General features: G+C 44.2%; 1 protein-coding gene across 1 annotated transcript in view; it reads left to right on the top strand.

Annotated features, from left to right (window-relative positions):
* The window catches only part of LOC110983879 (uncharacterized), an 85749-nt gene that overhangs the window by 36049 nt on the left and 24033 nt on the right, over positions 1-25667 (top strand). The window contains exons 38-69 of the mRNA XM_087142481.1: positions 338-550; positions 1276-1416; positions 1744-1881; positions 2028-2153; positions 3183-3296; positions 3874-4005; positions 4523-4657; positions 5363-5605; positions 6056-6279; positions 7157-7321; positions 8544-8726; positions 9104-9221; positions 10141-10450; positions 11083-11245; positions 11966-12154; positions 12792-12987; positions 13623-13765; positions 14265-14402; positions 14868-14978; positions 15479-15594; positions 17001-17158; positions 17687-17914; positions 19007-19342; positions 20618-20869; positions 21499-21666; positions 22164-22334; positions 22491-22642; positions 23069-23209; positions 23504-23645; positions 24067-24200; positions 24405-24581; positions 25101-25316. Coding sequence (XP_086998607.1) covers positions 338-550; positions 1276-1416; positions 1744-1881; positions 2028-2153; positions 3183-3296; positions 3874-4005; positions 4523-4657; positions 5363-5605; positions 6056-6279; positions 7157-7321; positions 8544-8726; positions 9104-9221; positions 10141-10450; positions 11083-11245; positions 11966-12154; positions 12792-12987; positions 13623-13765; positions 14265-14402; positions 14868-14978; positions 15479-15594; positions 17001-17158; positions 17687-17914; positions 19007-19342; positions 20618-20869; positions 21499-21666; positions 22164-22334; positions 22491-22642; positions 23069-23209; positions 23504-23645; positions 24067-24200; positions 24405-24581; positions 25101-25316 — 5573 coding nt within the window. The remainder of the gene's footprint in view (positions 1-337; positions 551-1275; positions 1417-1743; positions 1882-2027; positions 2154-3182; positions 3297-3873; positions 4006-4522; positions 4658-5362; positions 5606-6055; positions 6280-7156; positions 7322-8543; positions 8727-9103; positions 9222-10140; positions 10451-11082; positions 11246-11965; positions 12155-12791; positions 12988-13622; positions 13766-14264; positions 14403-14867; positions 14979-15478; positions 15595-17000; positions 17159-17686; positions 17915-19006; positions 19343-20617; positions 20870-21498; positions 21667-22163; positions 22335-22490; positions 22643-23068; positions 23210-23503; positions 23646-24066; positions 24201-24404; positions 24582-25100; positions 25317-25667) is intronic.

The following is a 25667-nucleotide window of genomic DNA, read 5'->3' as shown; positions in this document are numbered from 1 at the left end:
TCACAACAATAGATGATTTTGATCCTTATCGTTTTTCTATTGCATTTGAAGCAAGGTATGAGACGGAGAGAACCCCCCCTGCTTTGTGCTGGTCATTGTTTCACTGGAATGTGAGGAATTCTTTTCAGACATTGGGGGAGGGGTGTTGGGTAACCGTCGTTCAGAGTGTGTGTAGCGATTGGACACTTGGGGGGTACCCTTCGGTCTCATTTCTTGCTGAATATACATGTATGTTATTAGGAGGGGCAGTTACTGACTTGGACAGGCCTACTTCCTTCAGGACCTCCAGTCCACCAAACCTGTCTCAAATTTTGAGATGCCTCATTCTCTTGACCAGGCACCTACCAGCCCTCGACAGCCGAGACAAACTGCGAGGTCTGCCCCGAAGGCTTCTTCTGCATGGTCAACACCAGTGTGCCGGAGCCCTGCAGCGCTTATTCCTACTGTCCCGTGGGGTCCGTTGAGCCCACCCCCTGCCCCAATGGCACCTACACGGCAGACGACGTCCGGAAATTGGTGAATTGGACGGAGTGCTCGCTCTGCCCAACAGGTTGGTCATTGTTAAAAACTATCGAGACCAGCAAGAACTTAAAGGGTTTCCATGGTTTTGAAAATCTTCAAAATTCCTGGAAAAAAGTTGTCCCAGAAAATCGTGCAAAGGTCATGGAAAATTTGGAAAAAATAGGGTGTCCAGGAATCCTGGACACCCTAGAGAAAAAAGTCATGAAATAGTTATGGAAGTAAAGATCATGCATGGGATTATATTTGACGGGCTGCATTTGTATGGTAATGGGTAAATGAAAAATTTAGAGATTATTCTTGGCAGTCTATAGTTGTGGAAATGGCAGTCTTCCAGCTCATAATACCTAACTTTTCTCCGCAAAATTGCCTGGAAATTGTCATAATTTGATCCCAGAAGTCTGGGAAATGTCATGGACTTTGGTTTCAGATTTTTGTGAGATCCCTGCGGGGGTCAGTCATGCACAGAGCAACCAATCACAGGGATTTCACAAATTTCCTAAATTTGGAACACTGGAGTGTTGACTCAGGGATACAAAGTCCAGTAGCGGCTGTGTATTTCCTCACATTCGGAATCACAAGTCCCCTGCCCCTCCCCTAAATCCAACAAAAAGCATCCACAATTTGCTGCTTGCTGTGGTCATTTCTTCTTTTCATTTAGAAGTCACTGGATTGGGCTAAATGTATCCCTCACTTTTCTCAACCCTTCATCTATCCATCTTGATCTGATGTTGAGTTTTTATTGTCGTTGTGTAGGGAGCTACTGCCTCGGTGGGAGGATCGCTGGGCCTTGCACCGCTGGATTCATCTGCTACTCGGGCTCGGACACCCCGACCCCCGACGGATCTCACCCGGTCATGGGCGAGCCCTGCCCCATTGGCTACTACTGCTTAGAAGGTAAGGCTGTACTTATGATAAACTTGAGGGCCGATGAAGATGCCATGCTGTGCTTCTCTTTTTGAATTGTCGCTTTGTGAAAAAGCTCCAGTCAAGCCATCACATGGATTAGTAGTAGTTTTTTTTTAACAGTGTTGGGCCATTTCATCAGTGACTAGCTGTCGACCAGTTTGATTTCTCTTGGTACCCTGTGCCAGAATGTATTCTGGGTACCAGGCCAAATCTACCAGTGATATGGTAACCGATCAGACTTTGGAAGACCATATTGATTCACTTCCAGCCCTGCACACCTGTTTCAATATGCATCTTTTCGTTCTTCTTTACCAGGTGCACTGAATGTGTCTGTGTGTTCCCCGGGCCAAGTCATCACGGAGCCGGGGGCCAAGAGCTCAGCGGAGTGTACCCAGTGCCCGGCCGGCTACATCTGCACCATCGACAGTATCAAGGCGGAGCCCTGCACCCCAGGTAGGCCATAAATTCATGCAAATTTTATTCATGTATGCGCATATTACAGCAGGGACACAAATGCCATTCAGGCCCAATTGCACCAAACTTTAATGAGAAGGAATCCTTATATTTTGAATATACAAGTGTCCTCATCTTGTTCTTAGGTTACTACTGCGAGTTCAACGAAGATCCTAAACCATGTCCAAACAGAACCTATTCTGACGAATCCCAGGCCACCAATTCCAGCACCTGCCAGCCCTGCCCGGCAGGATACTGGTGTAATTACCCAGGTATGTCGATGGCACTTCTTTATGTTATGTCCTTGGGATACTGTTTACAAAGCACTAGTCTTTAAATCACCCTTTTTCGAGACATCGGCGATTCCCAGCAACAATGATTGATTTTTGTTTGTTATGTCATCTTGATACTTTTTGTTTTGATAGTTGTAAGTTTGATTGCATGTTTTTAATGTGTGTGTACCAATGTCATTATACACGATGATTTTTGGTGATTTTCCCGTTTTGATGTTTTTAAATACATGTATATAAATAGATTGTTTTGTAATGCCTAATTCAGCCATATGGCTGCAACGAGGCAAAATGTAATAAACCATATATATTATATTAATAAAGTCATTTTCTATGGCTCATCAGCCAGTAAGATGTTTAACTCTCCTATGCAAAGATGCATTCTCAACACAGTTGTGAGTTGTCCTATCAGTCGAAATCAGTCAAGTGACATGTGATATGTCTGTGTACTGTACAGGGGAAGTGGAAAGAATTTTTTTTACTGTTTTGGATGGTTACCGGTTACAGTAAAAGGAGAGTCAATGTAGAGTTCAGGTTCTGGTTGATCACAGTTATAGAAAAGGAAAGGTCGCCAGGAATTAAGAATGTCTAAAAATTGTAATTGAACACTGTCATTCAAATTGTATTTAAACGTTTTACTACCACTGTGTCGCCACCTGCTCATTAGTATATTGTGTAGTTTGCACGAGTATAAAGAACACCATTAAAACTAGTTGTCTAATAGCTTAGTTTTTCTTATTTAAGAACATTACATACTTGCCTCTGAATATCAACTGAAAAGTTATGACGCTTTTTCTAATCTGTGTCCTTTGGAAAAGGGTTGCTATAGATCAGATTTTAAAAGCCTTATTTTTACCCTTTTTTCAGTTTTCTGTGAAGGTTTTCTTCAAGAATTGTAAGTTCAGTAGCTCTTGTTCCCGGGTTATGTGAAAACCTCTGTTGATAATTGGAGGATCAGGCAGTGTTGGGGTTAGCAGCATTTGCAATGATTTTTCCTTGTTCCTGTTACAGCCATGACAGACTACGACACCAACCCATGTCCATTGGGTCACTACTGCCCTACCGCCACCCCAGAGCCTATCCCCTGCCCCCCAGGGACATACAGGGACACACAGGCTGCCCGAAGTAAGTCGGTTTCTCTGCCTGATGTCTAAATCAGATGTGATCAGTAAAAGCGTCAGGTAGCTTGCAGGTTCGGTTCAAAAAAAGTAGAAGTGGTCTATTGCAAACTAGTGAACTGACTGGAGTAAATCCAAAATGTACAAATCTTCAGGTTTTAGTACCTGGTGTTTTTGCCTAATCGCAGAATCTCCTTCAAAGTGCATTAGTGTTTGTGTCATGTTAAAACTTGAGATTTTCATCTTCCTATCGCTGCTTAAATTCTGCACGTATTCCATATCTCAAAGCTGGCTGTGGCAAGACCTTGGAAAAAAAAGTTCACACTGGAAAATTTCAAATTTGCTGAAAAATATCAACAGCTTTTGAACAGTATGGATCCTTGTTTGATCACACACCTTCAGATCCTCTGCTGAGGATATTACAAACCAACAGAAACAAAGAGGTTGAAGTATTCTGCTATATTTGTCCGGAAACACAATTTTAGATTTCCTAAAATGATTCCATCTTCCTTTCCATGAATGTAAATTATAACAAAACTTGACACTTTTCAATTTTCCACTTACACTGTTCAATCTTTCCGCAGGCCAAGAGGAATGTTGGGTGTGTCCAGCTGGCTACTACTGCCCCAACGACACGGCCAACAGCTACGGCATCGAGTGCTTAGATGGTCAATTCTGCCCTGAGGGTTCCTGGGAACAGCGAGACTGCCAACCAGGTATGTATGCGATATTCTCCCTTTCCAGCAGCATTGCGAAACGTACATCAGGGAGCCTGTAGGGAGCTAATCAAACAATATTTCGTCCTATTTTAATACCCAGTGCATTTGTCATGATAGCTTTTGTTGGACCTTCTAACAATAATTCCGCCAGCAATGCCACAAGCCCTCTCAAGTTAGCACTCTTATAAAATAGACTGAGTTTAACAGAGGTTACGCATGACAGCCATTTTGGTGGTAAGAGCTTTTGTTCCACAGGGATACACATGAGTAGACCTTTAGTGCTATCCCTCAGTATACAAAAGCAGTTTAACCGCAAAGATGGCTGCCATGCACAACCTCTATAGGCATGTAAGAACCCTTCATCAAGGCTTGTATGGACTTGGTTCGGCATACAGCTTTTAAGATCGCACTGATTCATTTTTGTCATTAGCATTGTCAGGCCAAGGCCACAAACAGGCAAAGACTTCATATATGTGCTATTTGTCCATGGGTCTTGCTCCCTTTTCCACCGTAGGCTACTACTGCAATCGTTCCATGACCCAGGAGCCATGTCCGGCTGGATTCTACTGCCCGGTCAACTCCAGCTATCCCATGCCCTGCCCGGCGGGCCACTACTGCGGAGAGGACTGTGACACGGAGCCTTGCGCTGGTGAGTCGGGCATCGTAGAGAACTCGTAGCCTTGGAAGATTGGGACAAATTGTCTGCAGCTTAAATGTGACACTGCCGAAGTACAGACAGAGGTTAAACTCAGTGGGGTATATAATTCTGTGAATGTACAACTTTGGAAAGACTTTGCATCATTAAGGTAGTGTCACAGGACCCATCATGACGTCGATACTCACAGACCGTTTTTGGCATGGAGTCTTTGTGATACTGATGTAAGACGTAAGGTCTAAAAGTCAGAGCACTGTCCAAGAAAAGCATGTATAAAGTCTGTAGAATAGAGCAAGATCAGAAACGTCAGAGCAACACTGATGCATTCTCAGGAACTTTTAAGAATACTCAACAAATCAAAATCGTGATTTTCCATTTTATGAATATATTCCTGTTTAGCTTGCATCCGAATCTGTTGTCTAGAGCTACGTCTAGGTCTTCACTCCATTGAAAGTACGTGGAGACGCCCAGACAATAGACCTAGCCATAGCTCTGGAAGCCTGTTTCGGACACGGCCTTAGTCTCTCTATGTTTGACTTTTCTCTGTTATGTTATATGCTTTACTCATATTAAAAGCACTACCGAATGTCTGTTTACTATCACTTGTTTGTGTATTCAGTGCCGCAGTAGTAACCTGAAGAGCTCAAATGATGAGGATTATGCGGATTATTATTTTAGTTATTCCTGGCCCACTTACAGGAGCCATAGTGCCGGTCAAGTGCCCGTTGGGTTACCGGGAGAAAGAGGGTTCCCGCCGTTCTACCTTTGCCAACACCTGCGAGATCTGCCCGGCCGGTTACTATGGTAACGAGCCCGACCGAGCCAACTGCACCATTTGCCGGGCGGGCGTGGTCTGTTTTGAAGGTGCAACGACTGACGAACCGCAGGGTAACGACACTAGCCATGGGTTCAACGTGACCAATTCCTACCCGTGCCCATATGGTAAGCACTTTGTAGTCTGGTTCCCAGACCTAAGGAAATTCTGACTATTTTTAATAAAGAGATCTGTTAGGTAGATCAGTTAGCCACCTAGGTCACATGACCCAAAGAGGAGGAATTCCAACATGGAATTCTGAAGTAATAGCATCTCCTTTAATTGATTTGTCTATCCATTTTGAGTGGGACCAAGAGAGAGCGACAAAAACAGTGATTTGGCCGGGACACACTGTATGCGCATAAAAATTCATGTGCTCAGCACGTGCAACCAATATCTGTTTAAATGTATGGTCTTTGCTTGTGTTTCGGCCACGTGCTCAAGCCGGGCTGGAAAACCTTCCCACCAGCCTACCTCTTCTTTGCAAGTGAGGGTGCACTTCAACTCGAGGGCCGATACGGACCTGTGACATGAACTGTTAACGTCATTGAACTGGCTCTCACTTGGTTTTCCCACAGGCTACTACTGTCCAGAAGGCTCAGCCATCGAGATCCCCTGTCCCAGCGCCACCTTCAACGATGCCCAGTACGGCGAGTCCCTTGCTGACTGCCTGAATTGCCCCGTTGATCACTTCAACCATCTGGAGGGACAGGCCGGCTGCTTCCACTGTGGAGCCGAGGCCTACCAGCCCGAGACGGGACAGGATCAGTGCATATGCACGGGTGCAGGGAAACAGTTCCAGGTAATTTAGTTTTGTCCAAACTGGGCCATGTATTTGTTTATTTAATTTTATATAATTTAGGTAGTCCTTTCAGTTACTAGTGGAGTGTTTTCCTCGGAAACCCAGAGAAGACAGTGAAGAATTGTTTTAAGTTGTAGAGGTGCGAGGCTGCTGTACCACAACCGCTCAGAGATTTATTACTGTTTTTAAACCTTACCTGACGTATATTCATAAACAATGTTAACTTGATGCTTGTCCTTGCGAAAAAATTCACAAGCTTACTCGGTTGGGACTCAAACCCACGACCTCTTGCCTACTAGTGAGTAAGCCTGTGAATTTTTCGCAAGCTCTAGGACAAGCACTGGGTATATAGTGTTTATGAATATACATCGGGTAAGGGCAAAACCTGTAATTAAAATGAACGTCTTCCCCGACGTAAAGTACATCTTGAGACTTGAACTTGTAGTCAAACATTTTCATACACTTAGACTGCAAGGAATTAAATTACAGTCATTGAGACACCACCTGTTCTTAGCTCCCATTTTCTTTCAGTAGCTGCTTAATCAAAGGATTGCACTTGAGGTGTCGCCAGTTGGGTTTTTGGGATGAGGGGGTAAAGCTTTTTTTTTCTAGGGGAGCAAAGCACTCATCAGCAACAAACTGTAAAATTATTAATTTAATTAATGAGGTCAGTTTGAAGGTTTATGAGCAGATTGGTGATTTTCATTTATTTCTGTCTGTTTTTTACAAATTTCTTTTACTTGTTTTCCTTTGGAGGGGGCCAGCGGTCTTGTGCCCCTTACACCCGATGTCATTGCATAAATCATATTAGCTACTGTGTGATAAAAATCACATAAGATCAAATTGTACGGTCAGGTGCCCTATCCTCTGTCAACAGCCAAGCGATCGGAAGTGCCTGTGTAGGCAAGGCTACCAGACGCTGGTCGGACGGGAACAAGACTGCGTGAAGGAGGTGTACGAGATCTGCGGGGAGGGTACCTCCCGCAACCAGAACGGAACGTGCCTGGACAGCGCCGGATGGGAGGAGTACTGCAGAACAGGGGTAAGAAAAACACGAGCAGAAGTTTGAATGACATCAAGCAAAAAAGATGACTTTATGCTGCACGTAGTTGGCTTGATTTGAAATCTAGTGCCTTGTAGAGACCCAGGAAAATGCAGGCTTTGCTTGGAAGCCATCTTGCAGGGCAGTTCTTTGTTTTTTCACAGGGCAACCTCTGTTGTTTATTTTTATTCTGTGGAAGTCCTGACCTGCAAGATGGAAGTCATGCAAACCCTCTGTAGATGGAAAAGTCTCCACAAGGCAGCTCTAAGGAAATAATTGTCTCCAAGGATTCGTCAAACAGATATTTGGAAATTACTCAAAAAGGAGGAAAATTTAATGTGTAATTATCAGAAGCAATTTGAAGTATTGTATATAAGGGACATTCGGTCGCAATTTTAACTGAGGGAAGTAACTCTGGCTCAGATAAGAGCATTGTGAATGTAGCGTTTCACTGCCGAATGTTTCAGTACACGAGAACAAAGCATTGCCACGGAAAACAAATTTGGGGTTGTGTTTGTCTTTGTGTTCACCTGAACCTTGCTTTCGAAATTATGACCCACTTTTTATGAAAATGAGTTTTCAAAGCCCCTTTCAAATAGAAGGCATTTTGAAGAATCTTTCACAGTGATTTATAGGAACCCTCCACATTTTTCACCCCCACAATTATTCAGTTTTGTCAAGATGCCAAATTGAGGGATGTATGAACACAGAGCTGATCTTTTCAAGGTCAGCTGAAACAAAACAAAATCACTGAAAATGAATGGCCTCATCGCCCATTTTCACAGAGCAGGTCACCAACTAAAAGTGTCACCTGGCTGGCAACTGGTGAGATTTGACTTCCAGTGGGTCTATCGCTTACAATACATGTAATTTACCACACTGTCTGGGATATTGCCATGGAGTTGGGTCGAACACTGTGCCAGGTTTGAGCCTGTTGCAGAAAAAGTGTTTTGCAAGCATGAATTGTGGCCATGATAAAGCTTCATGTTGTATTGGTCACATGTACAAGAAATACGTAAAGTTTAACATTACTGTGCATTTCTTCTGTGGAAATAGGTCTTACTCTACCTGAGAATTTTTCAGCAGTGGATAGGTGCTCTGACACAACAAAGCTTTCCCCAAAACTGACCAAGACCCCTCAAGAAAGTGGCACCTCAAAGCATTGACTAGTGTGAGTTTCCTAAAAGTCGTCTTTCCTTTCTCTCGTCGCTTTGCCACCCAGGGAGGTTGCCCATCTGCTGAAGACTACATCGGCTTTGACGTGACGCTGTCCCTGTGCGTCTGCAGAGTGGACGACCTACAGGAGGTGTGTGACCTGGAGTGCCGCCTGGCCCAGCGCAACCGAATCACCCTTGTGTGTGAGGACCCGCCCTACCTGTGCATTGAGTACCCAACTGGAGAACAGGTAGGTCTGTCTGCCTAAAAACCAGAAGTTGCTTTTGATAGCAGAAACATACTTAGTCACAAGTTAAACCTCAACTTTGTTTCCCAAATGGTTCTCGTAAAGTGTGCATACCGTTTTCAGACAGAAGATTAACAGAGTTGACCAATCCATGAAGCCCCACCTACACAGGTTTTGAGTAATCATGGTCATGATTGTGCAACCAAATGTCCGACACAAGTCTGATAAGCGTGCAAAAGTTTCAAACTTCAAGCATCTGCATGTCCTGTTTTCTTGGGCCCCTCGCTCTCCAAGTGCTGGCTGTGAAGCCCTAGACCTTCGTTCATCTGCCGTAGAGTCTCATCTGCATACGCACTTCGTCATTCCACTTCCTTACACAGACCAAGATCCCGTCCAGCAGTCTGACCAAGGTGATCAACTCGCGCAACGCCATCTCAGCCGATCAGTGCGAGGCGTTGGACGGTAGCAAGCTGGTCATCCACGTGACGGAAGCCAGCAGTAAGAGCAAATCTCATAAAATTTTTCATATTTATCATTCCTGATTGAAATTTCGAACCCCTACTAATATTTACACTGCTGTGGAAGCTTCCATTCACTGCCACGTTTCCTAGTTTGGAAATGAACCTCTCTTCAATGTCTACGTTTTATTTCCAAATTTTGTGCACGTTGGCTTTTTTCTTTAATAATTGGAGTCTTCAGTGTACATATTGTTGAGGGATCTGCATCAAGTCCAGTCACCATTCCTGCCATTGGTCCAGTCACAAGTGACTAAATGTTCAAAGACAACACACCGCTTCTTGAGGGCCACAGTTTATTTAAATAGCGTGTAACTTGACTTGAGATATCATTCCTTGTGATTGCTTTATAATAACTTGGGCTAAGTGCTAGCTTTGGACTTGCCTTTGCAACACTGCGGGTGAGTTTCTAAGGTCCAGCGACAAATTGTTAGGGCCGTGCCGACTAGCCGAATATTTGATCGATTATAGAATATTCGAATATTATTTTCCAAATTTGAATATTCGAATGTAAAATTCATGAAAAGGAAGGGGGAATTTTCTTTTGTTTTAAATGAGAAAAATTGCACCATGGAGGCTTGTTCCAAGCAGATTCAAATGAAAAGTGACAGAAATCTTAAAACGATTTAAATAGTAAATTTTTCATTCAAAAATTGAAAGGAACAGAAAGTTTCAACTGGGCAAAAAGTATTCTTCATCTCTTAAAACTTGCTAAATTGTGGCTGGGCACACTCATACACGTGCGAAGCTATTACAGTGATTATAATGCGTGCGTTATTGCAGCTAATTTTGTATATGGTTTGGTCATTAACAATCTGGTCAAATATTCAAATATGGCATTATTCGCATTAACTCATGCCCTAAATTGAATTTATTGGCACACTATTTTCTCGCACGTGCAGGTGCTGGGTTCCTGGGTGTGTATGACCCCGATTCTGAGCAGCTGGAGGGCCTGGTGGTGCAGAACGCCAAGGGCCTGAACAATGCCACCTTGGTCAACGGCTCCTCCACCTACACGGCCTCCAGTCGCCGCCGACTGCTGTCCATCTTTGACAACTCAACGGCGATGCGCGGTGGCGGCCGGCGTCTGCTCTCATCCTCAGGAGTTCCCGGGTCCTCCTTCACCGGGATCTCGGACCCAGCCGTCTGCCTGAAATACGGCGAGACCATGATGTTCTATGTCGACAACCAGAACTATCCCGTCTACAGCAGGTAAATTTGGGAGATTTTTGCAAAAGCTTTGTTTCTTTGTTGAGTTTTACAACTCTCTGATCTAAGAATGTGAAATTTGTAGTTTGACGTCAGATGTTTTTCAACCAGTTCGGGTATTTCTTCGTCCACAATAAGATATAGGATAGCAACATGTCCAAAAGAAATATGAAGGGCAAAGTCCCTACAAAAGCAAAGCAGATCGTGCTGATGTTTCCCTTTAGTTTTTGTGTTAAGCGCATTGGAACTGTGAGAGTGTGTTCTTATGTGACCTACATGTATGTGTGTGCATCTGATCAAAGCTGATAACAACCAAACGACATGATCTTGTGTGTGACCGCTTTCTTTTGTTTAATCTCACGCACTGCCACAAAGTGCAAGTGATTTTAGTAAAAATTCTGTTTGTTTATGCTAGTATTTAAAGCCAGTCCTTTTACTGGACTAAAATTCGACCTATGTAGGGAACTGCAATCAATCAATTAATAAGTGGTTCGGAGCTTTCAGATTGACAGATCCTGCTCAAATTTTCCTCATATTCCCATGAAATATTTTCTCATTAGGCAGTCGACAATGACATGGTGTTTTACGTGTCATCTTTCTTAAGACCAAAGACTTTTCCTTTTCCTCCGCATCAGAGAGAACCTGTATAATACAAATGAGCAGTTTGACTACGGAGGTTTCCGGGAACTGGAAGAACTGCAGACTCAGATCGGCACCTCCACCACGCTGTTCACCTACCGCTTCGTCGACCCTGGCGTCTACGTCTTCTATCTCAGCAGCAACCCGGAGCGCAAGATGGTAAGCAAGAACTAGACCCGTCTCTAATGTACGACGCAGCAGGACGTGTTGCAGAGAAAAAGTCATTGTAGTGTGATTGACTGTGATGTGCACTGTTACGACATGCTCTAAAACATGGAAAACAGATTCACTGCAGAAATTGACAGTCTGAAATTTAATAATATGACACTGAGGACTTGGAGTCAGTGGTTCTTAAGTGCACTGCATTTTGCACAAAATTTACAAAACCCTGTAAATTCGGTTTCATAACCACAACTGAGCACCTTGTGCTCGCATCCATTACATTTTGTTTTCCTTCAATTTTCCAAGCTGAAAGGTTTCCAGTTGCAATTTGTTTCGTAACCCTTCCAGTAAGTGTTGGACTTGAATATGTGTAAAAACCTTAAGAGCATTCATCTCTGAATGGTATGCTTGCATGTCAGTTGGTAGAATCAGCAATTAGTCCGTAATGCATCTGTATTTGCGGTGCGCACGCGTACCCTGGTGTCATGAGATGGTTCTATGAAGTGTCTGCACACAGAGCTTTCAAGTCGGCTTGCGAAAACGGTGGTGAAGTGATTGAGCCGACAAGCTCATGGAAGTTCAGACACTGATGATTTCATCGTGAAACGTAACACTGACACCAGCTCAGTTTTAATGTCTTCTAGAATGCTGACATTGGAAGTAGACATTTAACTTTTCATGTATGCCACTCTTCTTGATATTTTCTCCCCCACCCAGTACGTGCGAGTCATGGCCAGGAATGCCCAGTGCTCTGAGGACGGTCCCTACTTCCCTGCCACGCCCCGCTACATCGTCCAGAACGGCATCGCGGTGGGCCAGTCCATCCTGCTGGCCCCCGACTGGCTGACCATCGGCCTGGTGCTGGGGCTTATCCTGGTTCTCACCATCCTGCTGGTCCTGCTCCTGGTGAGTTTCCAGTGGCTGTGTGCCCAGATGGATGAGGGCGCTCTTTGTCGTCACTATTAAAGTGACTGTGCCAAGGAATTCTGTAACTGGTCCATGTGCTTTTTCCACTCCCTTTTCAATGTACTCGTAGATATTTTTTCAGTTTCCACTTTGACAAATGACAGTATTCTTTGCTGTCACACTGTGACCTTGTGAAGATTTTTCTGCTCCATTTATGATTTTCTTTGTACTAAAATGCACTGTGTGATGCTCTAATATTGGTAAAATTTATAATTTCTTGTTGAATGCATTCTTCCATGTTTGTAGGTTTAAGTTCTTTCTTTATGAGGTCCTTGGTTAAGAAATTTAGAGCGTAGGTGCTAAAATATTTCCTTAATTTTGTTTTGAAGCTCTAATTTGTGGATCGTTTTGGAATAGTACGCAGAAGGTTCTTGATGATATTATTCTGATGTCTTTAAATCTAGGATTACAGGGGAGAAGTTGACTTTGGGCATGGTGTTTTGGATTTATGCTCGCAAACCGTGTAACACTCCACAGAGACTTTGCCGTTCTGATTTCATCTCCCAATTCTGTTGTAGTGGCCATCTGACTTGTCAATGCCATTGTTTGTGACATGATGTCATATGTTTGCAACCAGATCCTCTTCCGCAAGTACGGCTGGGGCAAGGTGTCCTACATCCGGCCCAAGTACCGCGCCCTGATCCAGAGCCACAACTTTGACGACTACGCCTCCAAGGGCTCGGTCGTGCACTCCGTCAAGAAGTACCACCGGGCACTGCAGGGGCGTAGCGAGCATGGCCAAGGGGATGGGGCAGCTGGGGTTGTGATTGACGGTGAGTCTGACCACCAGAGTTCATCAGAACCCCGTAGACCAGACTACTCATCTGTTGTTCAGAACTGACTCCAAATTGTGGTAGCAGTCAACTGTAACCAACTTCAAGAATTGCTTAGTAACTTGGGTTTCTGCTGATTTAAGTGAGAGATACATGTACGGAGGAAGCTTAACACACTGGTGATGGAAATGGGAGGCATGACACACACCCCCACTTGATCTTGGCCTATAAGGGGGTGGGGCTTAAGGGATCAGTCTATTGATGGCAGATGCCTAATGATCTTCCAAGTGGCCCCCTCTTTGAAAATCTTTTACCACAGTTGGCTTAAAGCAGAAATAGGCATAAGTGAAAAGGGTCCACTGGAATAAACAGGGCCCAGATAGAGGAAATTTTGAGGTTTTGAGTAATGAATGTGCAAATATAGACTTTGTAAGTACAATTTTTGATCAGCTCTCGTTGCCGTTGCTAGTGAATTGAACCTATATGAGAGTTTTGAAACTATCACCATGATAACTGCAGTATGAAAGGGGGTAGAGAGGGGACCCAGCACAAATGTTGGAGGTGAGGCGATTATGTTTTCATCATCTGGTCCCTACGATTGAAAATTAACGTGGAAATTTCCTTCCCTTTGTCAGAAACCATTGAAGTCAAGGGTGACGAGTATTGGGACTACGACAAGCAGATTGACTTTGAGGCCTTCAGCACAGCCGACTTCTACGGGCATCTTGCCCAGCAATCTCGCCACGTCACCTCGGAGCTCGGACGACAGAAAGAAGAGGTGGGTTTGGCAAATCAATTTGAATAAGGCACTATTAGGCACCTTTGTCTTACGAGATATTGCTTTAGTCTCTGTGATGAAAAGTATAGTGACTGTGTTTTAAATTTCCCATGCAAATGGCCAGGCAGTTGGGGGGGGGAGTCCGCTTCTGCTTTCTAATCTCGGCTGACCTGTAAGCAATCATTTTGAATCATGATATTCCTCTGATTGTCGATTCTGAGAACATCTGTGAAGTTTCAACTTGATCACAAAAAGTTTTGATTGTTATTTATTGGTCAGATATATGGTAATGGTCAATACTGGACAAGTTAAAAAGTTTTCTGTCCCGGAAAACAGACACGCTGTGAGAATTGTTTTTCAGATTCTAAAATTTTAAGTCAAAATGGCAGCAGGACAGAATGTGCATTGCAACATATCGGAGAAGTATTCAACCTTTAGCCGTTGTGACATCTGCACATTATAAATATAGTATTCTTAAATTATCCTTGCTTTGCGATAGGCTAAGGCTCTGTACCAGAAGCTGTCCAACCAGGCTGAGAACCTCAAAGGATTATGGGTAGCCAAGATGAACCTGAAGGGACGCAGCGCCCTGGCAACCGAGGAGGACCTGGAAGCATACGAGCGCAAGAATGAGGAGGTAGGGTTCCAGACATGCAGCTAACAAGCTTTTTGGAGGCAAAAACAAGTCATGTCAAAATCAATTGGCTATGGCCAGACATAGCACGGGCATCTATTGGAAGTGCCCAAAGCCGCTAGCCACGAGACTCCTATAGATACATGTATCATTTCTAGCCGCAGCTGTAATTTTTGGATACAACCTATCATTCACAACATCCTAGGCACAGGGATGTATTTCGTACTTTCGATGCACTGAATCTTTTATAGCATGGCTATTCTTGGTGACTTCCTCCATGACAGGTGTAGCTTCGTCCAATGAAATTTTTTGTATTTCTCCCTAACTAAATTTGTTCGATTTTTTTAACTGATTGCAAGATTGAGTCACCTTTCAGTTGATTTTGTTTTGTTGGTTTAATTACCAAAAACTGATGACAAAATTTGGTCAAGGGGATAACAGTGGCATCCGCTCTTTTCTTTTGGTTAGTTGGAGATGGAGCTCGAACGGCGCAAGGAATTGGGCTTCCGCTTCGAAGCCATCTTGAAGAGGCAACTGGAGATCAAGGAGGAGGACGAGAGGAACAGAGAGGAGCACCAGGTCAGTATCCATGGTAACCTCATGTAAATCCTGAGGAAGGAGAGCCCAAATTGAGGAAACACAGAGGACACCTGTTACTGAGTTTGGATAGCTAGTGGCTTCACTGACCATCAATTGCTTTCGTGTCCATTTTCTTTGTGTGACGATCCTTCCGTCTTCTGTAGTGCAGTGTAACTTGACGTTTTTTATAATACATTGTGACTTGACCTCTTGTGAGGGTTTATGAATGGAAGATAATAGTTTGACTCAACTGCCAATTTCTGCCTTCCAAACCAATGATGAACGTAGAACTGAGAAGACATTGAGGGGTGGGGCTGCGCTTGGTGGCTTTTTACACACTTTTTGAAGTTTAGGAGGGTAGAATTGGTTATCTCTGATTTTTCTTCTCAAGAAACAAGATTTGAGCTTGGTGGGGGGGGGGTTGGCCGCCATCGGCTGCCCTTGCGAGGCATTGCTTTTTGTCCCACCTCAATATGCCCCTTTAATGTTTTCCTGTCCAGGTGTCTTACCTGTCAGCCTTGCGCGAGGCAGTCCGCACCCTGAAGGACTACACAGACAGGAAGACCGGCAGAAAGAAGAGCTTGGAAGAAGAATTTGACAACACCACACAGAAACAGTGAGTCGCGCCAAACTACCGAAAACTTTTCTGTTTGTTTTTTGGAAAGAAAATGTTCCCGACTGGGAAGCATCAGATTTGCATACTAGAGGATAAAAGGGAACATCAGAGCCTTTCTGCAGAGGAGCAGCGCACGGTCCTTTGTCATTAATAAAGAGGTCCTTTGGGCTCTGCAGATGACTTTGTTCTAACTGGAACCTTCTATTATCAGGAATGAAGGCAATGAAAACAAAGGATTGGGACCAAACAATTTCTTTGTAGGGCTGTGCCGAATATCAGCTTAACCGAATATTCGATTGATTGTCGAATATTCAAATATTTTTTTTCGAATTTGAATATTCGAATGCAAAATTCATGTAAAGGAAGGGAATATTTTCTTTTGTTTTAAATGAGAAAAATTGCACTATAGTGGCTTGTTTCAAGCAGATTCTAATGAATAGCGTCAGAAATCGCACAACAATTTAAGAAGTAAATTATTCATTAAACAATTTAAAAGGAATAGAAATCTTCAACAGGGCAAGAAGTCTTGTTCATCTCTTAAATCTCGCTAAATCGTGGCTGGAGATACTCGTAGATGTTAGAAGCTATTGAATTGATCATAATGTACAATTGTGTGTGTTATTGCAACTGAGTTTGTGTATGATTTGTTCTTCAACAATCTGCTGGTTGGTGCAACCGAATATTCCGCTATTCGATCAGATTGAAGGTTGAATATTTGAACAATAGATTATTTGATTTGACTCAGCCCTATGTCTTTGTTAGAATGCCCTATCATCAGTGCTATTTTTAGTGAGCTTCCACTTTATTCAGGGGAAGGTACACAGATGTTAACACTCAGAATGATACAGAGCTTCAGTTTATTTGCTATGGAGAACAAAACTGCTTACCAGAAACGGTGCCTGGCAAATGCCACAGGAGGAGTATCAGGCGAGCAAAAAAACTAATTTTTACAAAGCTGTCGACGAGGAAAATTGTTCATACACAACAATGCCATAAATTTAAAGCTCAATTTCTGAAAATGCGACCTCTCTATGGAGATGCAGAGTTCTCATGGATCCTTGGAGGAGTGTAGTGGAAAATGTGGGCAGTGGTTTGCTTTGTGGTTCTGTAGGCCATGCAGTCTGGATGGTGACACAGGGCAGTGGGTTAATAGGTGCAAGCAGGACAGTTGCTAGTCCAAGAATATTGGGGGATACAGGTGTAGGTGTCAGAGGTATTTTTATTGACTTGAATATCCCTGCTTTAATAGAGAGGTTGCATTTTCAGAAATTGAGCTATAAATTTTTTTTGCTCCCCTGATACTCCTCCTGTGGCATTTGCCAGGCACCGTTTCTGTTAAGCAGTTTTGTAAATCAAATGTTGTCCCTTTCTCCTTGAAATTTCTTGTTCTTGTTCTGTTTTTGTAGTGTGATCCGTCGCGTCGGAGCCCTCCTGGGCCGCATGTCCAGCGAAGTGTCCGCAGAGGCCCAGCGCATCGGTGCCTGGGGCGTCCTCGGGCAAGGCATCGGCGCTCCGCTTATCTCGCCGGACACCAACGCACCTGTGGCAAAGGAGGAGCTGTTTGGTGAGCTAGTCATTGTATTTTACTTTCTGGGGATTGTCATATGTGACCCACCATCCCAAACCAGGCTGAAGCCTGTATTTATGATGGTGGACAATTCCTCTCCTTCAACTTTTTTACACTTTAATGTGATCCTTGTTAAATCGAAATTCTGTCTGCAGTACGCTTCTTATGGGTAGGGATAGCTGTAAAACTCCCATGAAAATCTGAAGAGTGGAAGTTCCACTATTTTAGGGTCATGAAGTTACCTACTTCAGCCTGGTTTGGGGATGGTGGGTCACATATGGTGTCGGGGTCACGAGTATTTGGGTTACTGAGCTACATTTGTTTGTTGAGATAAATGATTCTGGATTGAGAAAAAAATTGAACCTACTCAACAGAGTCAGTGAAATGTACCAGATATCTTTCCAAGTGAATATGACATATAAAGCTTTCCCGTTGTCTAATTTTGCTTGAAAAGTGCACTCAGAGATCTTTATTCTGTGACTTTTTTTTCTCTTCCGCAACTCCACAACCATCCCAAACCCAAAGGGCCTGACGGAAGTATTCAGCGCTCGGACCTTGTCCACCAAAACACCACGACAGGCCTGATCGTGCCAAACAGTGACGCTCGCATGCTGTTGGCCAACGGCACTGTCAAGAGCATCCCCCCAGATTACTTCGTCCACCCGCAGACCGGCAATGCCTTGCCAATCCAAGGCAACGTGGGATACGATCCTGTGACCTCGAGACTTGTCTACACTGTGGATTCCTCAGTCGGTAAGATTTCAGGTTTTAGTTGCGACAAAGCAAAGAAAAATGCCATCTTCTTATTGTCGTGTCTTGTTTATTTCTAATCTTTAATTCTGGGATTGAAGGATGAAGGGAGTTTTTTACCAAAGAACTGATTTGCGACGTCCTTTTCCCAACTTCCCTACATGTCCATATGTGTCATTGTTCCTCCCATCCTCAGCGAGCTGCATGGTCCACACTGGCAATCGGTTGGTCACTTTGAAATGTTACCCCTCACATTCAAAACACTGGATGGCTGTGCCCATCTTAAACTTCAGAACATGCTGCTACCTTTCTCAGCTAGGTCAGGTCTAAGGTCAATGAGCAGTCAGCTGGTTTCCCCTCGGATTTGACATAAACCAGCTTGGAAGACAGTTTTCCTGGCATCACCCGTTGCCTGTCAAATTCTGAGTGGGCTGTTGATTTCCATCACTTGTTATTCAGTTGATCCATACAAGTCAGGTTGGTGTAGTGGTTCTTTCCTCGCCTTCCACCTCAGGAGGCATGGGTTCGAATCTGGCACGGTCCACCTGTGGATTGGGTTTTCAGTCCCTCCCTGAGTCTGTTGGTTTTCTCTGAAACATTTACGCGGGGTTTTCCTCCTACCTCTAAACTGAGAGTACTTCACTCATTATCTTCCTTAATTGGCGCTAAAAGCGCTTGTTGGATTATCAAATATAAATATAAATAAATGAATACCTAACAAAAAAGCTCAGGATGTTGAGACATTATTTGAAGTTGCATTTGACCGATTGCATTACACTCGTCCAAACCATCCTTGACTGCATTTTCAATATTTGACTGCAAATTGTGTAATGAAAGTTTTCCTGAGGTTACAAGTTCATCTCTGTAGTTAAGTGCAAGTTGGATCAGTATCAAACTGTCAACCAGCAGTCAGATTTGACTTGTGTCCTGTGCATTGAGTATATACCGAGCACCGGGTAAAATCGACCAGTGGTTAGCAAATTGCAGCTAATCAACTTTGCCCTGATATGTATTAGTCAGTTTTTTCTGTAGGGTTTGTTCGAGAAGTTATGTCCATGAGTACTCATATGAAACTGGTCTCTCATCTATTTCCAGGTGACTCGATCCGCTCGGAGGAGCCCTTGATCCCCTACATTCCTTTCCCCACTGACCCCAACACCGGTCTCCCCGTCAGCAGCAAGCTGACAGCCGTGGAGCGGGCTGGTGAGCTCAAGCTCAACGCGCCCATGTCGGACCCCGACACAGGCCTGAAGTGTCCCGTGGTGGCTGTCACCATCCACCCGCAATCCGGGGTGGCATACCCTGTGGCGGGCACCCACACCGATCCTGTGACAGGGCTGCCAGTACCCATCGAGATAGGTGCCGTGATGATCGACCCCAGCAGCGAGCAGCCCGTGCCAGTTCTGAGCGTGGCAATAGACCCTGAGACAGGTACACGATGTATCTTGCAATACCCTCGAAGCGATTACGATTACTGATTTCAACAAACTTTTAAACTATCACCAAGATTTTTAGCAACAAGTAGCTTGGACTTCCAGCCAAGCAACAATCCCACGTTAAGCCGGTTTCTGTCTCAGTAGATAACAGTTTTATTCCCAAGTTATTTTGCACTGAAGACTTTGTGTTCATGACTGGAATCTTACTAAAACAGTGGCCAACTGCAATCAGTGGCCAGGTGTCAGTCCTTTGGTTGGTTTTCCCTGGTAACCAGTGCACAAAATGTATCCTAGGTGTCCGGTAATATTGACTTGTGTTTGACTTATAGGTTTAGTTTTAGGTTTTTTCTTAATTTTAGGTTTAGTTTTTGTTGTTAACACCATGCCCAGGATACCCAAGCCAGATGCATGTATTAATCACTTTCAGCCGGGGTGCCTGGTACCGGAGACATTGGCTTTATACGCAAAGTTGGGGTGTCCGAAATCAGACAAAGGAGCTTGGCCTTGTAACAAAAGACCGTACTTGGAACAAAAGAAATTGCCACCTTTTTTTATGAATTGTCAATAGCGCAGGAAACCTCTCATTGTTTTGAAGGAGTACACCCCTGTTTGTGGCATTCAGCGCGAGCGGATTACCACCGGGGACAAAAACACTCCAGTTCTCCAGGGATGAGCGATACAATACTGTTGCAGGCTAATCTGGTCCGCATTTGAAAAGACGCCAGTAGCGCGCACTGGGCCAGTTTCGGGAAGAAAAGAAAATTACATTAACACCGCACAATCTGGGCTCTCTTACAAGGCGGCAGACCTAGCTGAAATACTCGGGCATCAATAGATGTTGTCTGTCAGATTAGAGTACATGTAGCTTCCAGACAGTCATTCCTGTGGGTATAAATGTCCAGTAAATGAAGTTATGAATTTTTAAAGAATTTTGAAAATGGAAAATCTTGAAAATCCCCCAGGCATACATCGGGCAACTTCAAATTAAATCCGGCAGTATATGGTAAAAAGCACATACATGTATATGTGATGACCCAGACACAGTTTCATTCAATTAATGTGACCGAAACATTGCCAAACAGTAAACAAAAAACACGCCTCATTATTAAATGTGTGTGTCTTTGATTAGAGTCTATGTTGAAATACGTCTACATTTGCTCATGCATGTCTGCAGTATTTCGCCCAATCCTGAGCTATGGAAGTCAACCTAACCTAACTTATATCAGGCCAGAAGAATAACAAGTGTTTTCTGCATTTGTATACCCATCAGGTGACGTCATACCGATAGGCGGTACCCGGCAGCCACCCAATGGTGCCCACAATGCTTATGTCACCATGGTTACCGGCGATCGCTTTGTGGAGCCCCTAAGCAACCTGCAGGTCCTGATCCAGAGTGGTGGTCTCCATGACGACGAGGTGCTGCCTTCCAGCGGGAGCTACCAGACACTGCTGGACTCCAACCTGATGGCCTGTGAGATTCGGATACTGGAGGTCGTCAAGGCCTACCTGGACGCGGCTGTCGGTATGTGGGAAGGACGTTGCTGTTAACTCGTATTTGATAGGATTTTAAGATTTTCTTTTGCCATTGCTTGCGAAGGACCAACAGCTCAGGCCAGAAAACGTTGCACTGGCTTTCATTGCGTCTGCTTCATACACAAAACCCCCTATTAGCAATACATACATGTAGGTTGACAGGGCAACAAGCAAATCCACATCTACCGTGGGTCCACATAGATATGCTCCATATATGCAAAAATGTTTGTGCACTCTCTATACTAGATGTGCTTGCAGTTTGGGGTAGATTGTAAATGCCCCCTTCTTAGCATATGGAGTCTGTAACAACAATTGTAGACTTACTTGATCTTTGATAGGTTGTGTGAGGACAACATTTGCTGAGCTAAGAACATCGTAAGCTGGTTTATTCTGAACCTGTTTGCAAAAGGAATAATTGGGAGGGTGGGTTTTACATTACATATTGGAAGTCCATTCCAAGGGGTGTTTTATGGAATGTGAAGAGACTAGTATTAAAGTACCGTTTATCCAAGCAGGATGGATGGTGGTCTTTGCATAACTCACACACAATGTGAGAGACTAATTCAGTAAAGTAATGGATGCAGTATGGTAAAATCAAACTGGTACCCATCTCCACAGGTCCCGAGGGCATGAACTGTCGCCATGAGCAGAGCCAACTGGAGACCGCCCTGAAGGAGCTGGTCAAAGCCAGGCAGCGTTGTCGCAGCAACCACATCCACGCCATCCACGACATCCGGCGCCGCCTGGAGCGCGCCTCCATCCTGGCTGTCAGCGGCGGCTCCCCAGGTCTGTCATGAGTCTCAACCCTGATGTCATGTTAATTGGAACTGCGCCAGTTTTGACACTGTACATGTATATGCCATGACGGTGTTGCTTTCAAACCATCGCAGGCTTTAAATATTCATCGCCACAACATTTTTTATTTTGTTTATATTTATTTTTGATGTATAATTTTTGTTTTGTTTTTGTCAGAGACCTCTAGATTTTGAATGTATTTAAACTCATTTTTTCCATTTTTATACTTCAAAATTCATTGTACATGTACTGTTTCAGTTTTAATTATACAAATGTAAATCACCGTGTAATTAAGCCCTTGGGCTGCAAATATGATTGAATAAACCTACAATAATAATAGTAATAACGTGCGCAACAAAAGAAGCATCTGTATTGCATATGCTTCCTTATTATATTGGATGGCGGCATATCAAATGTCTGAGGATACAAAAACAAACCGTGTGACTAAAGAGTTTTCAAGATTTTTTGTTGTTGTTGTCTCTGAGCAGGCATGTACGAGCACACAGCCACCGGACAGATTCTGCCAATCCTGGTCGGCACCAAGATGACCGATCCCAGCGGCTCCGGGCAGGAAGTTGCCATCCTGGGCGTGGAGAGGAATGCCAAGACAGGCGCGCTGATCCCGCTAGGGGGAACCATGGAGGATCCCGACGGCGACGGTAAGGAGTTGTCTGGTACCAGCCACTGGTCACCAAGCAAGATGAATGATTTCAGCATTGAAATTGGGCAATTCCAAAGCCAGATAGCCTACTTTGTAGATTCTGCCTGAGTCAGTGTTCAGTGTTCGTCTACATTCATATCTTTCTCACTAACAGGACTGGTTCCCATCATGATTGGTCGTCAAGCCGTGGACAGCATCACTGGTGACCTCAGCCCCATCACCGGGGTCCGCATCAACCCAGACACTGAGACGGTTGTCCCGGTAACTGTTTCCGCTGACAAGAAGAAGAAACCACCTCTTGGAGCAGTATGTATTGATTTTGAATATTATCTGTTCTTATTTTAACAAATTTCCATGATACTTTTCCAGTGCAAAATAAGGAAATAAATATATTGATAAATAAAAGTGAGATTTGGATATTACCTAATAATGCTCGGGCTTGTCATTGGTTACCAGCATTTTATGAATGTGGAAGTGCCTGTGTAGTGTAACCACTCAAAATATCTTTGAAGTTTGGCATTAGACATGCTCATACACGCAAAAGTCCCCGTGCTCCATTTGAATACCACTGCATTTTCTACTGATGTATTCACAAGATTTCCTATTCCATTCTTCAGTTCACTTTTGGTGAAGCCATCTGGTATGTGAAACTGTCACCAAGAGGAGGCTTGTTTCTAATATGAAATTCGAAGGTTCTGTATCGAATGGAATTGTCTGCTTTCATCTTGACAGGTTGCCATGCTCGAGGATGAGATTGTCGCTAGGCGCGGCTTCTGGCGTCGTCAACGGCAACGAGAAGAAGAGCTGACTGCTCAGGAATCCCGACTGGCCAATCAGCTCCTGCTGGACATGGAGAATGTCGACGTCAAAAAGGTTGGTGTTGGTCCTTCAGTTGGATCAGGACTCCTGTCAGCAATGTCTGCCCAACATTTCAAATAGTGTCAAGCAGCTGTCGACCACTCTTCAAGCAACCAAATTATCAGTTCTTGCATATGGCAGAGAAGAAACCTGGAAGATTTCCATCATCAGTCTATGTTTTTTAAACTTTTATCTTATTATGTCTCCAGTTTCACGTTCGCACCGTTTTAAATGTTCGGAGTGTCAGTATTCTCACTTACAGTTTGTTTCAGAGAGTTTTGTCTCTTTCTTGGGTATCTTCTGATGCAGGTTGAGGAAGCCCTTGATTCTTTCAGTGATTCTGCCAAGTCCCTGGAAGACTCCAACAAGAGAGAGGTGACGAGGCGCGTGGAGGCCTCAGAGGAACTGAACAACGTCCTGCCTCTGCATGTCATGGGAATTCTCACCGAAGGTGAGCACTAAATATATAGAGTGAGCGCATGTCCTCAGAAACTGAGATAAATCTCACAATGAAGCAGAAGTGTGAGGCCTCCATGGTCCCAAGACACCACTGTATTGCCTTAACTTGTGTTTCCTGGGCTCTGACCAGCACCTCCTACAGATATCAAGACATTGGTGAAATAAGAGTCCGCTGATCTTGGCCAGAGAGGTGTTAATGCAGGACATTATTTTAACATAGCGACACATGCCCAGGTCATTTTTTTATCCTTCTTTTAGTCACCGTCGGTTTCAAAAGTTCCTGATATTTGCCGACTCCAGAGTGAACAGAATTTGCATTGGTTGCATTAGGACTAGTTTCACTTATGTCAGTGATACTCATTAAAACTGTGGAATTGGTTTCATCATGTACTCTTTTTTAATGCCACGTCTAGGAGACGACACTGAGAGGTCGTGTGAAGAGCGCCACCACGCCTCCCACCAGAAGTTTGTTGACACGGTGCGCAAGATCTACACGCGACTGCAGTCAGAGGAGAGCAAATACAAAGAGAGGCTGGCAGAGTTGGAGGTAAGAATATGCTTTGTTGTTGGGGGAAACTTTTCCACATAATAACGACAAACATGGTGGTGTGAGCAGAGCACAGCAAGGGATGGTTTTTGTCTCTGCCCTGGCCAATTTTGTCAACAGAGCTTGCCTACAGAGGTTTTCCAGTCATGTAATTTCAACTGTTCAATGTACACACTTTGATCTTGTAATTTTCATTCAATGTAGGATGCCCTAAACCCCGATGCGGAATCGGCCGTCATGATGCGCTACCGGCAGGCCAAGTCTCGTCTCCAGGCCGAGCTGAAAGACCAACTGCTGACACGCATGGAGAACCTGGACGAAGACCATTCGGCCCTGGAGTACACCAGAGAGAGGAGTGAACTGCTCAGCCTGGAGGCCAAGGCTAGTCATTCACTCACAAAGCAGTCATATTATTTTGCAAGGGAAAAAAAGAGGCAGATACACAGAACATGTTAAAAGCAATGCATGCAAAAGTAATGGAGATGACAACTTAGTTCCTCCTGTTTGTAACTCAGTCACACTGTGTTCACTTCAACTCATTGAATATTGTGTACACAGAATGGCCAGTTGGAACTTGAATATCAAAGTGGAGACCAATTTATTTCTGGAATGCTTATAGGTATCCAGCTTGATTTTACATGTTTACTTTCCTCTAGGGGCTTGAGGGATCATTTCCCACCCTAGGAAAGTGCACTTGTAAATGAGGCCTGACGTCATTATGTTATTGGTCTATAGTTTGTCCTTAATTGCTGCAACCCAGCGTGTGAGGACTTTCAAATACTTGTGAGGACTTTCATATACTTGTGAGGACTTTCATATACTTGTGAGGACTTGCACTGACTTGGCAACAATTCTGAGCAAAACGTATGATTACTGAGGTACATGTTATTCACCTGACAGGCGGTTCTGTCTAATGCGGTCATCTTGGCCGGCGACTACGATGCCACCATGACGGGCGTGTACGGCGACAGCACCGTGACGGAGCAGTCCAGCCGGGAAATCATCCCTCTGTTGCGGCAGATCATCGCCATGCTGGAGAAAGGCTCACACTTCACCCTGTCGGCTGAGCTGCTGCAAGGCATCGCCGGCGGGGAGGGAGGCGAGACCAAGATGCACGTACGTTGGTTTGGAGTCCCCGACTTCATTTGTCTGTGATAAGGCCCCTTACAGTGTTTTTGTATTTGCATGTAGATGAGGATCAGAAAGATGGCACGCTGTGCATATTTTCATGATGCCCTACACCAAGTGTGTTACATTATGTTACATTGTATTTATAGCCCTCCATTCATGGCATACCACAGCCCAGCAGTCACGGTAAAAGTAATCCTGTCGTGAAGGGGTTAAGGACATTTGGGGGGAGTGATAGGAAATTAAAGGCAGGGCACTGTGGGGTGGTACAGGGACTTGTGGGTTGATTCTTTCATACAACACAGAAGCACAGGTTGATTTCTTTGCCCAACTGATTTC

The sequence above is a fragment of the Acanthaster planci genome, linkage group LG10 (assembly GCF_054643075.1).
Source record: "Acanthaster planci isolate LZ-2023a linkage group LG10, COTS_SCS, whole genome shotgun sequence".
NCBI lineage: Eukaryota > Metazoa > Echinodermata > Asteroidea > Valvatida > Acanthasteridae > Acanthaster > Acanthaster planci.
The sequence above is the reverse complement of the archived record's forward strand: the minus strand, read 5'-3'. Positions and strand labels throughout refer to the sequence as shown.